Source organism: Halichoerus grypus, chromosome 5 (genome assembly GCF_964656455.1).
Source record: "Halichoerus grypus chromosome 5, mHalGry1.hap1.1, whole genome shotgun sequence".
NCBI classification, from domain to species: domain Eukaryota; kingdom Metazoa; phylum Chordata; class Mammalia; order Carnivora; family Phocidae; genus Halichoerus; species Halichoerus grypus.
Window position 1 is genome coordinate 123,291,932 of NC_135716.1, and position 19,359 is coordinate 123,311,290.

General features: G+C 36.4%; 1 protein-coding gene across 1 annotated transcript in view; it reads left to right on the plus strand.

Annotated features, from left to right (window-relative positions):
• The first annotated feature begins 3,475 nt into the window (after positions 1–3,475).
• ADGRL4 (adhesion G protein-coupled receptor L4) overlaps positions 3,476–19,359 on the plus strand; it is a 107,365-nt gene continuing 91,481 nt past the window's right edge. Inside the window, exons 1-2 of the mRNA XM_036113414.2 lie at positions 3,476–3,797; positions 5,172–5,321. Of these exons, the coding sequence (XP_035969307.1) occupies positions 3,776–3,797; positions 5,172–5,321 (172 nt within the window). The 5' untranslated portion in view covers positions 3,476–3,775. The remainder of the gene's footprint in view (positions 3,798–5,171; positions 5,322–19,359) is intronic.

The following is a 19,359-nucleotide window of genomic DNA, read 5'->3' on the forward strand; positions in this document are numbered from 1 at the left end:
GGGATTTCCTGGCCTTTCTTTAAATATAAATTCAAGATATTTAGATTATATTGCAATAATGTGAAATGTACCTGGAAACCTAAAAGACTTTTGAGGTAAACAATTTCTAGCTGATGCCCAAAAATAAAGATTTCCCTTTGTGATACATTTTATTGTGCATTGCTCTAGACATTTATGAATTTATTCATTCATTTAATGAGCACATACTTTTATTACATACTTATCATTCTCAAGTCACCTTGTGAGGTGTCATGGAGGGAAAATAAAAAGAAGCAAAACTATGTTTCTTACCTTCAAGTTCTAAGATACCAGCTTAAGAACCCTTATCAGAGAAGTCCACCTTATGGAAATTCAATCCTTACCCATTTGTGGAAGCTCCCTTACAGTGGGGGGCTGATGTCCCATTTTGGTAAAGCTTTTCTTGGTTTCAACACTGCATATGTTGCCATTGGATTTCTCTTCCCAACCTTATGCATAACTCAATTTTCCTTTTTTTTTCCTTTTTATAGTCCTTTTGCCAAGTATATGTTGTTAATGCTGGGATTGACTAAAAAGTAACATGTGGTGGAAAATTCTGGTAAATTGTAATCCTATTGAGAATCCTGTAGGAACAGAGATAACATGAAAGAATGAGGAACTACCTAAATTAACAAATTGGTGGCAAAATCTCCTTAAGGTGAGAAGAGTCCAATGACATTTAATGACAATATTTAGAGTATCGTCACAGAGCTGATCAAACACTTAGCATCCAATCATGCTGTTAACACTTAGGGGAAGGATTAGAGAATGTCAGAGACCTCATGAGGGAGGTCTAGAAGCAACACACATTCTTCCTTTCAGTCTCTGTGGGCATCATAAATACATCTTTGGAGAAGGTTTTTATTTCAATTATGCACTAATTTCCTGTATTTTGATGTGTTAAGTATTAAAAAGTATGGAATTCCTGACAGTTCTGACACATATATGAATGATCTTAGCAACTGTGATCTAATGTGGCATGCATTGTTATTTCCATGTTATAATGGGTGAGCTGTTCCCCAAAGAGGTTAAAAGAATCTATTGATGATCAAAGTTAGAGCTAAACCCAGGTCTTCATAGTGAATACTTTTCAATGCAAACTTTAACCTGACCAAGAACCTTTCAAGGAAATCCTGTTAAATTTGGCACCTTATGGACAAACCCAAGACAGAACTAATCATGAATTTGCAGAATGAGGGTTCACACTAATTAATGTATTAAAACCAATTGGGTAAGCAGCTTAAAATGACCTAACTTCCATGTGTTATACTTAGGCCAAAATCAAACTATGAGTAATTGCTATATTTTTAAAAGTTAGACATGTCTCAGTGGTATCCAAGTGAAGATGAATGATAAAATTTTAAACTTAAAGTCTATATTTCCTTAAGAATACGTCTTTAAAAGATGCTTTTCTCTCACAATTAAAATATTTGTTTGGATTGAAAATCATAAATGTTTCTTTTTCAGTAATGTAAAGACAATGAGTCCAAAATTACTCAATTGTCTTCCTTAAGAAAATAGACTATTTCCAATAAATTTTTAAGTAATTTTGATTTTTACAAAGAACAATCTTAAACTGTATCATTAAACATTTCATGCTCCCCCTTATGCTCTCCTATATTTTTTATAGAAATATATGAATAAAATTTTGCTTTTTATAAAAATATACAAGCAAAAGGGAAGTTTGGAAAATATTTTTTAAATTGAATTTTAACTCACTTTTGTTAATTTTAAAACAATATATAGAGAAGAATGATAAATACATACGTATATATATATATATTTTTTTAATTGTCTGTTCCTATTATCCTAAGCATAAAGAGAAAGCATGTGTGACTGATACATGATGTAAACTATTTTAAGGTAATGATTTTAAAAGTAGATACTGTGTTTCAATTTATAATTTGTCTCAGAAAATAATGTATTTTTACTATTTTTGCAGTGATGCCTTTTGAATGCGGAGTATGTTCAATGACTCCATATGATGAATATATGCCATGACTATGGGAAAACTAGTTTCATAAATGGAATCAGGTCATTGGAACACCTCAAGTTTTATAAGACTGAGCTCATTACTTTTTTCTCTTCAAAGCCACCCCTCATCCTATGTTTCCTATTTTTGTGAATGGTTCCAACCTTCCTCTTCTCATACAAGTTGAAAACCTTCACACTCTGTCTCAAACATGTCTCTCAACCTGAGCAAGTCAATCAGACATCAATTTGTCTTTAATCCTTTTTTGGACTCTGTCCCCCTTTTTTTTTTCATCCAAATACCCCTACCTTTGTTCAAACATTTGTAGTCTATTTCCTGAACTATTCAGGCTTCCCTGTCTTTGATGTCTCCTTAATATCCTTCATTCCGACTGCTGCCAGTTTTTTCACTGAATCACTGTCTAGTTCAAAAAAAAAAAAAAAAAGGTAATCTTTCAAAGAAAACCAATTAACAACAGAATAAAATCCCAAACTTACTTTTCATGGCACTTAGGGCATTTAAATCACCTTTACAGACTCCCTCCCTGAACAGCAATAGCTGGGTAACTGATGAGTCCTCATTTTTGCAACACCCTTCTGAGCAGGGAGCCCCAAAGAGCAATGACTGAGGAGCAAAATAGACTGAGATTGAATCAGTCCAGTCACTAGACTAGCTGTGTGACTCTGGGCAAGTCACACACTACCTCTGTTCATTTCCCTCATGGATTGAGGTACCACTCTCACGAGCTTAGAAAGCCTCTAGGAAAATGCAGTGGAGAGCCAGGGAACTATGTCTATACCAAAGTCTGATATCATTGTGACTTGTATCATTGTGACCAGATTTAGTTACTGCCCCAATGAGGGCTGTGGCCTGTTCATCTTTGTGAGCACACTCTCTATACAAAGTAGATTCTCAGTAGATGTTTGTCCAACTAAACAGAACGTAAATGAAGCATAAAAAAGGTGTGCCCCATTGTTTAAAGGGAAGATAACTTGTCTTGATGGCATAAGCATCAGTCATTCCTTTTCTTTAAATCAACTTAATTGAGGCTGAATCAACTTTATTTCTACACCATAAAATGCACCCATCTGATGAGTTCTGACAAATGCATGTACTTTTGAAACTTGGCTTTTTTGTTTGCTCGTTTTTCACTCAGTCATTTGAAGCGCAATCTGACCCTGTAGACAAGATAGATAGAGTGTACCCTTATTCTGCACTTCGAAACCCTAAGCCCCCCACAAGGTGAGGACTCCATACTGGCAAGGAATGTCCCATTTTTGGGAGCCAGGGCTCAGCCTACCTGTGGGCCCTGGGTTTTTTATGGAAACGTATTAGTAAATAAAAGAACGCTGTGTCCTGGAATTTAGGCTCCAGGAAGTACCCCTAAGACTTCTGCAATTGTGGATGCTCTCTCCGGCGGGACAGTCAGTCCATGGGCCTCTGCCTTGTTGTGGCTACGCAGCCCAAGGCTGGAGGGCAGCACCCCCGGACGCTGCTGCCTGGGGGCAAAGTGATCCTTCAAAGGGTCAGCCAGAGTGCTGGGGTGGCCCAGAGGCAGGGGACGAGGTCAGAGGGGCGTGGAGGAACCGGGCGGCGGACGTGACCGGCACACTCAGGACTTGACCCTCACGCTGACAACAAAAGAGGCCGGAAAGTGTCCGGAGGAAGCGGCGCGTCACGGGGGCCGGAGCCGGGACCCTGGCGCGGCGGCCCAGCTGCGTCCCGGCTACACGGCCCGCACCGCCAGCCGCACTCCCTCCACCGCCAGCTCCGCGGCCGCCGCCAATGAGACTCCTCCCGCTCCTAGGTGAGTGCGCGGCGGGCGCGGGCGCGGACGGGCCGCTCGCCTGCAGGGCATGGGATTGCTCCGAGGTGGAACTCGCCTGCCCAGGGCAGGAGGCCAGGTTTCTGAGAACTGACGCAGGACTTCTCAGGATGTTTTTCTCTTTGGCCTTTCAACTCTGGAATTCGGTATTCAGGGCCCAGGGACTAAGTCACCTTTTTATTCCTGAACACAAAGCCTCCGAAGTCCCCAAAGGCTCAGACTGTGCCCCTTTTTTTTTTTTTTGCCTGATCTCCCCTCAAGGAATTTGGGAAAGCCAAACCAGTAACACCTGTGGGAGGTTTCCTGGCATTTTAAGGGGACTGCCAGCCCAGACTTTGGGTTCGTTTAAAATACCATTTTGAGGATGTTGTGCAGAAAGATAAATCACATCTTTGAAGTGGAATTAATTCTGGTTTAGACAGTTTATACAGCCCTATGCGAGGCTGGGATTTAGAATCGAACGTTTAACACTCTCTGGTTACCAGATAAGGACAGTGTATCTCAGATGAGTGTTTTTACAAACAATTAACTTGCATGATTCCTGACAGTCCATCCCCAAGCAGGCTTGTCTTGAGAAGACCCGGGACAACACTATAAAAAAGGATTGGCCCAGGCTTTTCCTGATCTTTTCCTAACAGCCCACAGAATACCATTTCCAACTTTGTTTTCAGTAACTCTGGAACAAAGTCTAGTTCTCTTTTATGCTTCATTTTGTTGGTTGTGTTAGTATGGTGTTGGTTTCCGAAAGATCAATCTTTGACCAATATACTGAGTTTATCTTAAATTCCCCTAATGGGAGAAGATGTAGCATAAATTTTATGATGCGAAAGGCAGAATTTAAAAGGAACATTGGAATACAGAAAAAAAACAATAATTACATTTGTCCTCCTGGATGTTATGATATGTTGCTCTTCATCTTAGAATTATACCGATTTGAATTTGAAAAGACCCAAGCAATCAATTCATCTTGACTTCTTCACAGAATCTTTCCCAGAGGAGGCAAATTGCTTTACAATCACGCAGTTCCCTTTAAAAAGATCTCACCTCAGAGTGAAGAGGCCAGTGATCTAGGAATGGTGTTTTCTTTATAGAGCTGGGTTGTTTACTACATTATAGCTTTGTTGAGATTTACTTGATAAACACAGATTGAAGAAAGTGCTAATCTTTTTGCCTACTTGTTCTTGTGCTGTTATTTAGCTAAATACTCCCTTGGGAAATTCTCATAGACCATTTATCTAGATGGAAAGAAAGAAGGGTTTTTGTGTTTATTGCAGTCTAACTCAACAATGTGAAGGGGGAACTTTTTCTTTTTTTTTTTTTTTTTTTTGAAAAAGTATATTTCTCTGTTTTCCTTAGTGGGTTTTTCCACTTTGCTGAATTCTTCCTACACTCAAAATTGCACCAAGACACCTTGCCTTCCAAATGCAAAATGTGAAATACGGAATGGAGTTGAAGCCTGTTATTGTAACATGGGATTTTCAGGAAATGGTGTCACAATTTGTGAAGGTAAACAATCTTTATTGTTTTCCTCTTTTGGATTTTTTGAAAGAGTAAATTCTGATGTGATTGCTTCTCCCTTGTCCAGAAATTAACTGTTTTACATTCAACTATTTGATTTCATGCTATTGATTTAAAAAAAAAAAAAAAGCTTAAATAACTCAACAGTAAGTTTGAACTTCCCACTTAAAAATTTATACTTGATTATTGATTTTTGAGGAGTCCATGTATATCTTATTTTTGTGTAACTATTAAAGATGGTCCTTGAACTTAAGCTGGAAAATTAAGTTGCAGAGAGCAGAGTCAATACTTTTGGGAACAGAAGAACAGAGAGTTCATGAAGTCCAGGCTAACTGCTATGTGTTGCCTTCAGGTACCTGCTTTAGTATTTGACTTCCTAAATTTGAGGACAATATTAACAGATTCAAGGGTTTTGCTTGTATACCCTGCATGACACCCTGGAGAGAGAGAGAGAAAGGGAATTTTGAAAATATATTCTTTTCCGAAAAAGTAGATCTCATTTATAGAACTTAAGGCTACAATCCAGAGCAGTAACATTGGAAAACGTCCTGGCAGGGTTCAGTTCGGCCCACTGATTTGATAAACAGAACCCTATCTGATAATCGTATTTCAGTGATTTCTTATCTGCGGTTTCCACCACCACTCTTCCTCTTCCCTCAAACTTCACTCTGTCCTTATTCTTTCATTTTTAGTAGACTCTAGTCTTAACTGGGTCAATGGAAAAACATTCTGTGTAGCAGAGAGAGAGGAGGAAAAAAAAAAGAAAGAAAACAGCTCCAAGTCATATAAATTAGTTTTAAAATATAATTAAATGACAAATTCAAATTAGAACTGTGTGGTTTTATACTCCTAAATGTATTTAAGATAACATGGACTTTTTCTAATTAAACCAGGATATTGTACATTGTTAATATTGCATGTGTTTGCTTATAGCGTAAACAAGTTGTATCTCGTGATTCAATTTGATAGGCTCTTAAAAAAGATTAAATATGCAGTACATAGTAAGACCAAACCTCATCATAATTAGTTTAATGTTTAAAAAATGTAGAGCACAGCTACAGTTGCTAATGGTGCATTAGATCAGGCGCTTCTGCTTGTACATACAGCCGGGATTTGTAATATACTATTCTACAAGCATTACAAAATTCTTTCTATAAATAATCTTAGATTTTTATTGTGTATTTAATTGAATGGCATTATGGCAAGTTGATAGTCGAGTGACCTTCAAAGTATTGCATCAAACATATTAGTGTGCTTTTCCGCTGATCATTACAAATTGTACCATAATACTTCTAAAATGGTGTTGCCTTTTTGTTATTTAGATACTTTTCAACTGTCATGATTACCGTCATTAACATCAATAATTTTTCACAATTTGGACCTTCAGCAGCTAACCAGATTATAATCATCTTTTTAATGATTTTTTTTTTTTTTAAACACATCTTCCATTATCCAGTGCACTTGTTTTTTTCCCCTGCTGCCTAAGTCAATAGTCAGCTGAAGGGCAGAAAATACTTTCTGTTGAAAAAAAAAATACTCCAGGGCGCCGGGGTGGCTCAGATGGTTAAGCGTCTGCCTTCGGCTCAGGTCATGATCCCAGGGTCCTGGGATCGAGCCCCGCATCGAGCTCCCTGCTTGGCGGGGAGCCTGCTTCTCCCTCTCCCTTTACTGTTCCCCCTGCTTGTGCTCTCTCACTCTCTCTATCAAATAAATAAATAAAATCTTTAAAAAGAAAAAAAAAGAAAAAAAAATACTTCAAGATCTTTTGGCCTGTGATTTCTTCTCACACAGAACACAATTTGTAATGGCACTTTTTTTTTTTCAAGTTCTTTTTAACTTAAACCCCTTATTTAAAGAATGTTATAAATTCACTTGTTTTAATATTCACTATATGAGGTTTATAATGTCCTCTTAAAACTGTTCAGTCGTTTCCACCTTTTTCATCTTTTATTAATTCACTGATAGACTTTTGACATTTTTCTCCATAAGTATATTTAATATGCTTTTTAGAGTTAAAACATTGTGTTCTCAGCTGCTGACTAGTCTAGGTTATATATTGGGTTTGAAGAGTCTGGGCTCTCTTCATCTCTAATGAGATTTCCCACTTTTCCTACCTTTTTCTAAAATTGGTATTAGGTCAGTAATAACCGGACAGCAGTTTTGTTACAGAGGATGCCCACTTCTTAAGGAATAAAAGTTGGTTTATTTTTTATCTCATTCCCATCATCTTCCTCATCTCCGTCAAATTTGGCTCCCTCAGAAACCTGCCAGATAAATGCTATGGTAATAACCAGACCTCACTAAATGTACTCTGTTCCAAGAGCTAGTTTTGAACAAGTCATCTAGAATTTGGATAGCCTGGTCCCATAGAAACAAGTTTTAATAGTAGTGACTTTATTTCATTATTGTCATCATCATCATCATCACCCTCACATCAGGATAGCTAATACCTACCGTGCACTGAGTCTAAGATATTAATTAGCACAGCTCCTTCATCTATTATTATTCTAAGACATAGAGTCTTAGAAAGCCCAAGTAAATATCACAAGTGATGCAACAAATAAGTGATAGAGATAAGATTTGAGCCAAAGTCTGTTTCCAGAGTCTGTACTCAACTCAATATGTTTGACCATAAGACCTCTGCCTAGCGGATTCTGCTATGCCCCTGGATTAAAGTAATAAATAAGAAATTGGCCTTGCTTTCCAGGATATCTAGGGACAGCTACAGAACAATATTAACAACTTGATGCAGTGTTATAAAATGTATAAATACAGGTAAATTTGAGATGTGTAACCAACTGCAGGGAAACTTTCCAAGCGGAGGTGATATTTAGGCTGAGAATTGAAGAATATATAGGATTGATTAAGATTGACAAAGTGACAAAGTCAGGCAAAATGAACCAGCAATAACAAAGGCCCAGAAGTTGAACGTGTGTGGTGTGTTTGAAGGAGCCCCAAGTATTTCATGCTGGATATGTATCACAGGGCATATTAGCTGGGGGGTCATTGGGAATTGAGTTAGGATGTCAAGATATGGACTGTATTCTCTTAATAAAGAAGAGCCATTGGCAAGTATTACGTAGCTGAGTTACATGACAAATTGTGTGTCTTAGAAAGATGACCCCATTAGGTAGAATAAGAATAAATGAACAAGGGTCAACGTAACCTATAAAAACAATTGTACTTTGTATAATTCATTATAGATTATGTCACTTCTATCCAAGATATCTTAATTTTCTTAATAATCTTTTGAAATAAAAAGTATGGATGCTGTCTTTTATTTACAAACACCATTTTGACTGGTTATAACTAGCTCTGTTGAGCTCCGCCTTATAGCTTTTTGCATGTGAGAGAAGCAGGACTATGAAAGTTTAAGTGAGTTTCCCAGTCTCCCAAGGCTAAGGTGACAAAGCTAGGACTCAAACCCTCAGGATCTCAACCTTCTCTAGAATACCAAAAATGTCACTATATTACTAACCACCTGACATAATTAGTGTACTACAGGTTTTTAAACCAAATTGGTAAAACAGGATCATTTTAACAGGAATGTATTTATTATTTTCAACAACTTTATTGAGGTGTTAACAGGAATTTATTTACACACTTATCTTTATGCTGACCATGAGGGTATTTTAAGACAGAAGACAGAGAAGTGTTTGTGTAGAAATTTGGGGGTACATTTAAAGGCTTCTGAAATTGTTGATGAGATCTTCCTAAAATTTAGGTTATTTTAGTCTTTTAAACATATATTATTGTGGCTATACCTTATGCTTCTCAGCACAGTGTTGGTTACTCTCTGGGGCACAGTTATAAATCTAGAGAGTGAGACGTCCCAAGTGCCCTGGGTAATTAGGAAAGTTTTAAAAAAGGGAAGGGAGGTTGAAAGAATTGAAAGAATCTTTATGTACATATGAAACATAATATTGCTTGAGTTGAAATAAACTGAGCTGGGAGAGGTGAGAAGCGAGAACAAGGGGAAGGGTGCGGTACAGTGTGGCTGTGAGAGTGGGGGGAAGACACAGACTATCTCTCTCTACTCTCATACAAGCTCATTAAGTGGTGCTGTGTTTTGGGAAGTTTCATGGAGTCAGAATGGGCAGGAGAAAAACAGTTGCCCCAGGCGAGGCTAGGAAAGACCAGAAAAGCTGTAATTGACAGCTTGTATGCATGTATAAAAATCTTTCATGGTTTGGGACATGCCTAATATGAACAACATCATAAGCACTTTATAAGAAATAATGAAGTTTCAGTGCCTGCACTCAGGGAGACATACTCTGCACTTAAAAAACAGTTTTTCATCATTATCTAATAACCATATATATGCCTGTAAAATTCGACTGGAAGGATATCATAATAAACTAGAGAGCATTGTGACACTGGTAAATGCAGAGAGAACAATGTCACAATGGCTATCTAAGAGTTACAAAGAAGAAATAGTCTATGGGTTCAGAATATGGGAGAAACACTGATTAAAATAATCCACTAGCATGATTCTGCCCAGGCTACAAGATAAGCACTGAGGACATGCGATTTTTTTCCATAACAGTTTGTTTTTTAGTAAGAAAGAGGATGCTCATCAAAATGGGCACATCAAAAGTCATCAGAACAAATGCAAAGCATACAAAATGTGTGTGTGTGTGTGTGTGTGTGTACGTCGTGTATCATCAGTTAACACAGTTAGATATACTATCTAAACTATGTCCTACAAAAAATAACTGCAGTTTTAAATATTTAACAAAATGACAATGTGGTAATTTCCATAATAGAAATGGGATCAGCAAAACTTAAATGATACACATCATTTTTTCCTTCTCCTTTTAAAAATAGAATAATAGCTTAAGGGAAGTTTTTATAATGGTTTCTTCTTTTATTTTTCTCTTCCTATATGTTGAAGGAATTTGTCATCTTATGGAATGAATATTTTTGAGGAAATCCCACCTAATTATTATGGTAGAGTTTGTTCTCTCTACTGTGTAGCCCCTCTTGTCAACAGACGAAAGAGGTCATACCTCTAGTACAAGGAAAAGGATTTCTGGAATTGGCAAAGGTATTTTATTTATTTGGAGGAAGTTCATGGAAATCATGCATCCTGGAATGTAAGCCTTGGGTTAATTTAGACTGTCATTTCTTAGACTGGTTACATTTTCCATTCAGTATAAGAAATCCCAAGGAAATATGTACCCCACTTTAAACAAATCTGATACATGATTATCTAGAAGCACATCAGAGTTCATACTTTTTCAAGTTTGTATCAGTATTCATTTACCTAAGAAGATATTTGGAGTATGCAAAAATGCATTTGTTTTACAAAAAAAATTTGCTTCCTCAAGAATTTTTATTAGCATATCACATATGAAGGAAGATGAAACTGTAATGTTATTTACCTTTCTTCCATCTAGCACCTGCAGATGTTCAAATATTCTTTATTTTTTTTTTTTTTTTAAGATTTTACTTATTTATTTGACAGAGAGAGACACAGAGAGAGAGGGAACACAAGCAGGGGGAGTGGGAGAGGGAGAAGCAGGCTTCCCACTGAGCAGGGGGACCCAGGGCTCGGACTCGATCCCAGGACGCTGGGATCATGACCTGAGCCGAAGGCAGATGCTTAACGACTGAGTCACCCAGGCGCCCCTCAGATATTCTTTAAATATTACTTAAAAATCAGGAGCCACCTCCTTCTGAGGATTGCAATAAGAAGGAGAGAAAGAGGGAGTGGGAGGGAAATGAAAGAAGGCACAAATAAAAGAAAATGCTGGTCCCACTTGCTCCTTGTGTCATTTGAGTTTTGCTGATCAGCTGCATGGGTTTTTGTTGTTGTTGTTGTTGTTGTTGTTTTAAGATTTTATTTATTCACAGAGAAAGAGAGAAAGAAAACATGCCTGCAAGCAGGGGTTGGTGGAGTGGACAGAGGGAGAGAGAGAATCTCAAGACAACTCCCCCCGCTCAGTGCAGAGCCAGATGCACAGGGCTTGATCTCACAATTCTGAGATCAGGACAGCAGCGAAACCAAGAGTCTGATGCTCAATCTACTGAGCCACCCAGGCACTTCAATCCGCTGCACAGTTTTATAAATAAACACTTACCTGATCTGACTTGACAATGTCATTTTTGCAGACTGTTTCAGAAATCATTTTTTTAAATCCTTCTGTTTCATGTTTATTGTACATGATAATTATGAGAATTAATGAGATAACAAAGTAAGAAATAATTTGAGATCTTAAAGGAAGGCTTAATATGAACATATGATTTGGGGTTTCCCCAAGTAATCTGTAACGAATATCATGAAAAGTTTTCTTCATGTAAAAGTCTCACTTATTTTTAATCATTTTTAAATCAGCATTATCTAGGTGGATTCATTGCATATTTAGAATCAGAGAAGTAGTATCAGCATAGAGAATTGAAAATAAACACATTGCTTTTGAGTTCTAATTTCAACAATCAAAAAGAGTTGTTCAAAATTCTGTGTTAAATCAATTCTAAATAAGACTTACCATCGGATTTCACATTATTAGAGTGCTGATTTTTTTCTAAATGAAGACTACCATTTTTGGTTTTGACTTCAGGCTAAAACATCAGTTCATAAAGTGTATGTGTATATATATATGTATATATGTATGGTTTTGTATATATATATATATGTATATATACACATATATATATGCCATATAATGTGTGCTGATGATAAGCCATCAATAAAAAATGGGTATTGTTTTTCTAGAATTAGTTTTCATCTTGTATGCAAAGTGAACATGGCAGCTGTACCATCTTATACTTTCTGTTCAGCCATATCTTTAGGAGTTGCTAGGAAATTAAAATTAAATGGAAATTGTGCTCTAAATGTGGAATTTTCATACATTTTAATCCTCTGTTGCTTTTCAAGAAAAATACTGGTAGAAATAAAAGCAAAGGGATAATAAAGCTCCTTCAATACCACAAAATCAGTCACTGAGTCCCAATTTTTCTGCTGTGTTTATTCTACCTCTGATCTTTCGTCAATATTTTAAGATTGCAAACTTTATGTTGCAAAATCGAGGATATTTCCTTTGTTCTGGGATAGCCCCATTTTCACAGGACTTCATACTCCTGCTTATTTCAGAAGCAAATTATCTAGTCTCTTGCTTACCACTTTTCCATTATTTCTCTTCTTCCTTATTTAGTCTTCTTTCATGCTTAAATAAATAATTTTCATGTTTACAGTTTATTCACAAGGAAGAGTAATAATATTGATGTTGATTTTAGTGCTTTTTGTGAGCTACACACTCTAAGCACTTTACATGAATTTATAAATTTAATCCTCATAACAACTCTCTGAAATAAGGGTTAGCTAGTGTTATCCTCAATTTATAGATTAAATAATTTTCCAGTGAAAACACATTCAAACTATTGCTTTATATAATTCTCAAACTACTCTGTGAAGTAAGTCTGCAGATAAGGAAACTGAATCTCACAGAGACAAAAATGAATTATTTCGGTTGTAGCCCCCCACCTTGAATCTGCTTTTTTCCCACTACCTTATCAAAGCAATTGATTAAAAAGAAAAAAGTATGAGGTGTGTATGCTTAAAATACCTTAGGAGTAAGTGCAGGGAAGTTAAAACAATTTATAAGTTTCAATATCTTGATGAAACTCATAGATCATCTACAATTGCTGAACTCCTGTTCACCCACCTCCTTAAAGCCCAGCGTACTGACGATAAAACCAGTGACACAGGGGCAAGGGAGTTGGGCATGAGAACTCCATAAATTAAGAGTGAACTTCTCAAAGCCGAAGCCAGTGCTACAAAAGCACGTAGTCCAGTGTACACAGAGAAGGCTTTCCGTGAAATGGCTGCTTTTCCGTGTGGTGATATCCTATTCCCTTCCCAGAAAAGGAGTGGCAATCTAGGTGACTGGTTTAGACATTATTTCCCAAAGGTTGTGCTGACTGGGCTCTTTATTCCCCATTGGTGTTTAATCCCAAATAAAGCCAAGAAAAATATTCTCAAAGGAAACTGGCATCTGCCTGGAAGGAATGCGTGAGAGTAAAAATTGATGTTAGCTTTCTGCCTACTCCCCATCTGTGCCACCTGGAGGAACGCTTGGACATTGTTCTCTCCCCTCCCTCCCCCCCATACAGGGAATTCCGAGCTCTCTTGCACTAAAGAGATAGTAATGGCTGGCAGGCGGAACCTCGGCCAAGCTACCTGTGATAATCAACATTGTTCTTTAATTAAAAACATGAGGGTCATGCAAGGATAAGCAGTCATTGGAGAAAAGCCAATAATACAAACACAAAGATGAATAAATAGAACAATTGGCCTGGAAAATGATACTTTTAGGAAGAAAAAAAAAAAAAAGAAGTTGAAGGGAAAAGTCTAGCTTGTATCCTCAAAGTGATTCTGGAAAAGTTTGCATTCAAACAAACAAAACAACCAAAATAGGCTTCTGTGTACAAAAGAACTATCATACCACAAAATACTTTCTTCTTCGATGTATCTTAAAACCTCTTTGCTGCTCAATTCCTCGAACCTTTTTTCTCCTCTTGTTCTTCTCATTTTGTAGCAAGAGGCATCAAGACAATAAGCTGGTAAGGTTGTCAGTAATGCAAACCAATGCTTACAAATCACCCAAAGATTGAGACTAAAGTCTCCATGCCTGGGTTTCCTCTCCCACCAGGATGATCACACGTGGAACAGGGAAGTTAAAAATATGAAATTTATTAACACATCAGGACTCCTTCACCAAGATATTCTGAGCTGATCAGCTGAGCACTGTCAACCCTTTTTATAATGCAACTTCACCCTTTTGTCATCTTTTCCTTTATCTGTGCCAAGACCTCTCCCAAATTCTTTCCATGCTTTATCTCAAAAGTGAAACAAGGTAGCTAATGTGTTTTCCAATCCTAATTGCGTGATTTATCTATGGTTTTCACATTATAATGTCATTAATATGGAGCCCATAACAGTCTCCCCATGTTGTCTGTTTTCCCAAGTGATTTTCTGAAATCTCTGGCTAATACTTTTGATGGTTCCTGCCAGGCACACCTAATGTATTTTTCCAATAAAATATAGTTATCATTCGATCAATATTATTCCCAAATTGAGTTGATAATATACAGTAGAAGGGCTGAAAAATAATATCCAATGACTTGCAGAACTAAAAAGCTCAGATGAAAAATATGAGAACAAAACTAAGAAACAGGACTAGACACAGAGAACCTGATATCCATTTAATAGAAGTCTTACTGAAGAAAGGATCAGACAAGATTTAGCAGAGGAAATAATAAAAGATCTGACAGTTTCCCAGAGCTTAAGAAAGACATGAATCTTCAATTAAAAGAGCTCTCTAATTCCCTCCTATCTTCTACTAAAGATGTTTGTGCCTTCACTTCTCAGCTTATGCTCGAGGAATACCTATTGATTGATTCCCTGCTATAAAAGGGGAATATAGTTTACTTCATAACCTGTCACTTTTATTTATATATTCAGTTGTTTATTACCTTTACGCCCTTAAATAATAATGGGATATACTGACTGCCTTACTATCAGGCTGCTCTGTTCCTGGAGCCTAGGGTGAAAACCTATTCAAATCATAGGGACAGAGTGAGAGAAAGGACATTGGGTGGCTGTTGTTATCAGGAGAGTGAATGATGCCTAAAAACATAGATGCCCACCGCTGGAAACATTTTTGTCAATCCTTTGAGCCTCATTTCTACATTCATCTACTTTCATTTAACTTCTGCTTCATTTAATTCCTTTTCTGAGACTAAGGAAGGGAGGGGGAGTGTATTTTAGAAATCCTGTGATATTAATTATCATCTTAAAAATAATTTCCAAACCAAAGTCTTATTTTTCAAGTTCTCATTATTAGATCCATCCCTTATATCCTTATATTCCAGTAGCTAAGACCCAGCCCTATAAATTGGGGCCTTCCTAGTATGCCATGCCCTGGTAACTAGATTCTCTGATCTAAATTCTTATATTGCTGTGCCAGGGTCTCCAAACTTGTTATAAATATTCTAGTCCTGTTCAACTGGGATTCTCATGATAAGTCCCAAAGTGCATCTGAGCCTGTTTCTCTGTGAAATGAGCAGATTTCACTAGGAGCACTATTAATATCTCTTCTGGTTTTAAACCGGAAGACATGTGAGACATGTATTTGAATTGTAGTTAATTTTCAGTTCAGTCAATTTGGGGGTAAATAGCCTGGATTTGGGGCTTTATTTGAAACCTGAAAGTGAAACAGGGATAGATTTTGGTCTCTTGCCTCTAAACTCAACACACTTTTCATTGTTCCACTCTGCTTCTTTTTTAACTCTGATCTCTGGGACTGGCATGACCAATGCAAACAATGCTTTCGTCTACTCCTTCTGCTCCCTTCCCTCCTACTTATGGCCATGACACATCCTGAAACTCTCTCCTGCTGAGCCAGGATGGGACCTCAAAGTTCTTCTCTAGGCAGATGCTACAAATGAACAGAGGTTGGCGCACAGATGAAACTTATTTTCCATGTTTTCTCTGGTGGCTTCCACCCTTGGAAGGAATTCTGGACCAATCTTCCATGAGCCCCCCTTTATTGCAGTGCTGAAAAGTAAGCTATTAAATATAATGTAATCAGCAAGATCAGTACTGTATCAGAGTCATTTGAACCATTAAAAACGAACAAGAAGGCTATAAAATCTTGATTTGTATATTTGCTTTCCTATTGGAGAGGTTTAGTTACTGTTATATGCTATTGAGAGTAATCCCTTTGAATAAGATGGTGTACACATCCATTTTGTGGGGAAGAGGGTTGTGATTCATGTGCTTTTATGATCACCATTTAACTAACATCTGGAACAAAATGCTACAAATGGAACTTATCCTTGTGTTGCAGTTCCAAAAGAACATTGATGATTGTGTGTTTATGAATATGTGATGAGCCAGGGATGGTGAGAATGGAAGTGACCAGAGGGCCAGTCCTCTCAGCTGGAAACCTGGAGCCAAATGTCTCCCTTCTGAGGGTTACCTGTATTTACAGGCATCAATATGGCTTTGTGTCAGGCTCAGTTAATGGGACAGGATAATCAATGATGGGTGCGCTCAGGGGAGAAATTGGGCACTTTCCATGTTGGAAATATGAGCTGAGACTCATTGTGTAAGAGACACAGTACATGTTGCTCTCTTTGCGAGGTTTCTTCATTTCTATCTATTAAGAATAATTGCTTATTTTTTCATGTTCTGTTTATAATTTCATTTTATTTTTGCATTAATATATAACGTTGGAGTAAGTTTGGATGGGGCCTACCTGCTTTTCAGTAGTCCCTGGGGGAATCCCAATAATATTGGCTGTTTGGGGATAGTGACTAATTCTTATTCTTGATTGTATCCTTGGAAACTACCCAAATTCCTTGGATTCAATCTATAAAATATTATGGATTGTTTTTCAGTGGCTATTCTGACAGGTTGGTTCACTATTTTTGTTGTTCCTTGCCTGTGCTGAATATATTAAGATATCACAGATGATATTCCTACCGGCACAAATCAGCACTCAGATTTGGCTGAATTTTATACATTGTAAAAGGCCAATATAGCAAGATTACCCTGGGTATGATCCCATCACCAATTTTGCTATAAATATTTTCCTATAAATAATGAGACTCCATTATAGCCAGATGGAAAATTTGCACGGATGATCAGTGAGCATCATAAACTTCATACACTTTTTTCCATACTATCTTTGTTGAGTGATCATCTATCACTCAAAGACTGAATACTCATTAACTTATTTATTGCTCTTTTAAGCATTTTCATGAATTAAGAAGTAGCATGTGTTAAGGCAGAGTCAGTTGCAATATTGGCACTAATCCTTTGTGATGGTCCCCTAGTTTTAGGCCCCCTGGTCTTCATCTTTAGAGTCCCAGGAGTTATGTTGACTATGGTATTTCCTTTTGCGTCTTATGTATCAAAAATGCCTTTTTCAAAAAAAATCTTAGGAAGTGTAAAATTACTGGCACTTTAAAAATGTTATTTTTACTTTTAAGCATATTAGTACTTTGATAATTCTTTCTTTAATTGCAAAGAGACATTTTAGTCTATGTGTTATTAAAAACACCTGTCTCAAATTTATTGCTCCTTCTAATGAAGTGACCTTTTTAAATACAACTTTACATGATATTGTATTATTTTTAGCTAAATATTTAAGATGAGGTTTTACCTTTTCTGCATTAAGGTGTACAAAGTGAAGGACTATTGTTTCATTTTGTTTTTTATCAAGCTCTAAATTTGATTAAAATAGAATAAATGATCACATAAAATGGGAAGAAATAAAATGCTCTTACTTTCTATAACTTTAAATCATTTCATTAGAATTTTGATACTTCTAAAATATAAATATTACAAAAAAAATATTGTCTCCATCTACAAAAATGTTTTAATAAAAAAAAATTTACTTTAACCCTTCCCAATAGTTACTCACTTTCTTGCTCTAGGAAAGATTCTTTTTTTTTTTCTAGGAAAGATTCTTTTCATTCTATTTAGCAGTGCTGAAATCAACTAAAAAAATTACATGTTTAGGAGGCTGTGGGGAAAATGATTTGAACAACTCTAAATGTATTATCTCAGATAATTTTCTATTTCCGGTCTGCTTGAGATACAATTTCATATCCTGTGTTTTTCAACCATCAAACATCATCTTGGTCCCAAGGATCTGAATTTACAATAGATTTGTATAATTTGTTAGTCAGCTGTAGGAGAGAACACCACTGTGGAATGTATACAGCATTTATATAAATGTCTCAGACATTTGCAATGTTAAAAAACATAGAACACAGCATATTTATCTGGCATGAAAATTGTAATTTTCTGAATATTAAGATATTAAGGCAAGGCTATTGAACTATTTCAGTTCCTTTAACTAGTTTGGTCCGTTGTCATTGAATATAGATAAAAGGTACTAACACTTAAATTACTATAGTTTCATGTGTAGTTGTGAGGAAGGTGAGAATGAGAATATTAGGAGAAAAAAAAGATTCAGTTTAAGAAATTGGAATATAGAGAAAGAATTTCAACACCCAAATGTAACAGATGATGGTATTTTATATTCAAGTCAAAGAGTTTTCATTAAAAATGTGATTATCTTGAGTGTCATTGGTCAGACAAGCTCAATTCCTAGCTCAGGTCCCTTTATGTGGATTAACTGCGGAGTGCTGCTGTTTTCTATATTAACATGATTTTCCCCACAATTTTATGTTTAGATCATTTGTTTCTATTACCAAGAAGTCTGGTTAGTATACGGTTTTGGAGATTCTCTTTATAATTGTTTAAAAGTTCCCAAATAAATTGCTGGAAGATAGAATGTCAGAACTGTTCAAACCTAGTACTTACTTTAAGAAGGAAATTAACACTTTGGTCCTTTATTTGCCATGGAAAGAGATAATGACTTCTCTAGGAAGATTAGAATCTAAGCAAACATTGTAGGCTATATATAGCATACAAAGCCTTGTGCCATTTGTGAAAATGCTATCAGGGAGAAAACCCAATGACTGAGTTTCTGTACTGTATTTTTTAGGTACACAGATTTAATTTAGAGATTATGGTTTGAAAATAAAATTTACTGTATGAGTGTTTTTGGCTGATAAGAAATTGATTTTGTGACCTTGCTACACATTAATTGAAATATCTGGCCATGTGTCTTGACTGGATTTAAGAAACCACACATACGTGGAACCAAATTATTCCTTCACATTGAACTGGCAAATTAATCACTTTGTTACCCATATAAGGAAGAAACTACTTTTTTTCTAGTGTGGTGTCTGAATAATCCCCCTGTATTGCATAACAAGTGGGTTTTATGTAACTGACATTATATTTAGTTGGTTTACTATATTGAAGGTGGAGCGCTTTAAGTTATTTAAGAGTGATATTTATAAATTAAATACAGTAATTTAAATTTCCTAGTATTTTAAAGGCTATATTTACAAAATCAAAAATAAGAAAGCATGTGCACAGGAGCCCATTAAAACATAAATATAGGTTGTTATTGATATTATTCACAAATTTTAGAATGTA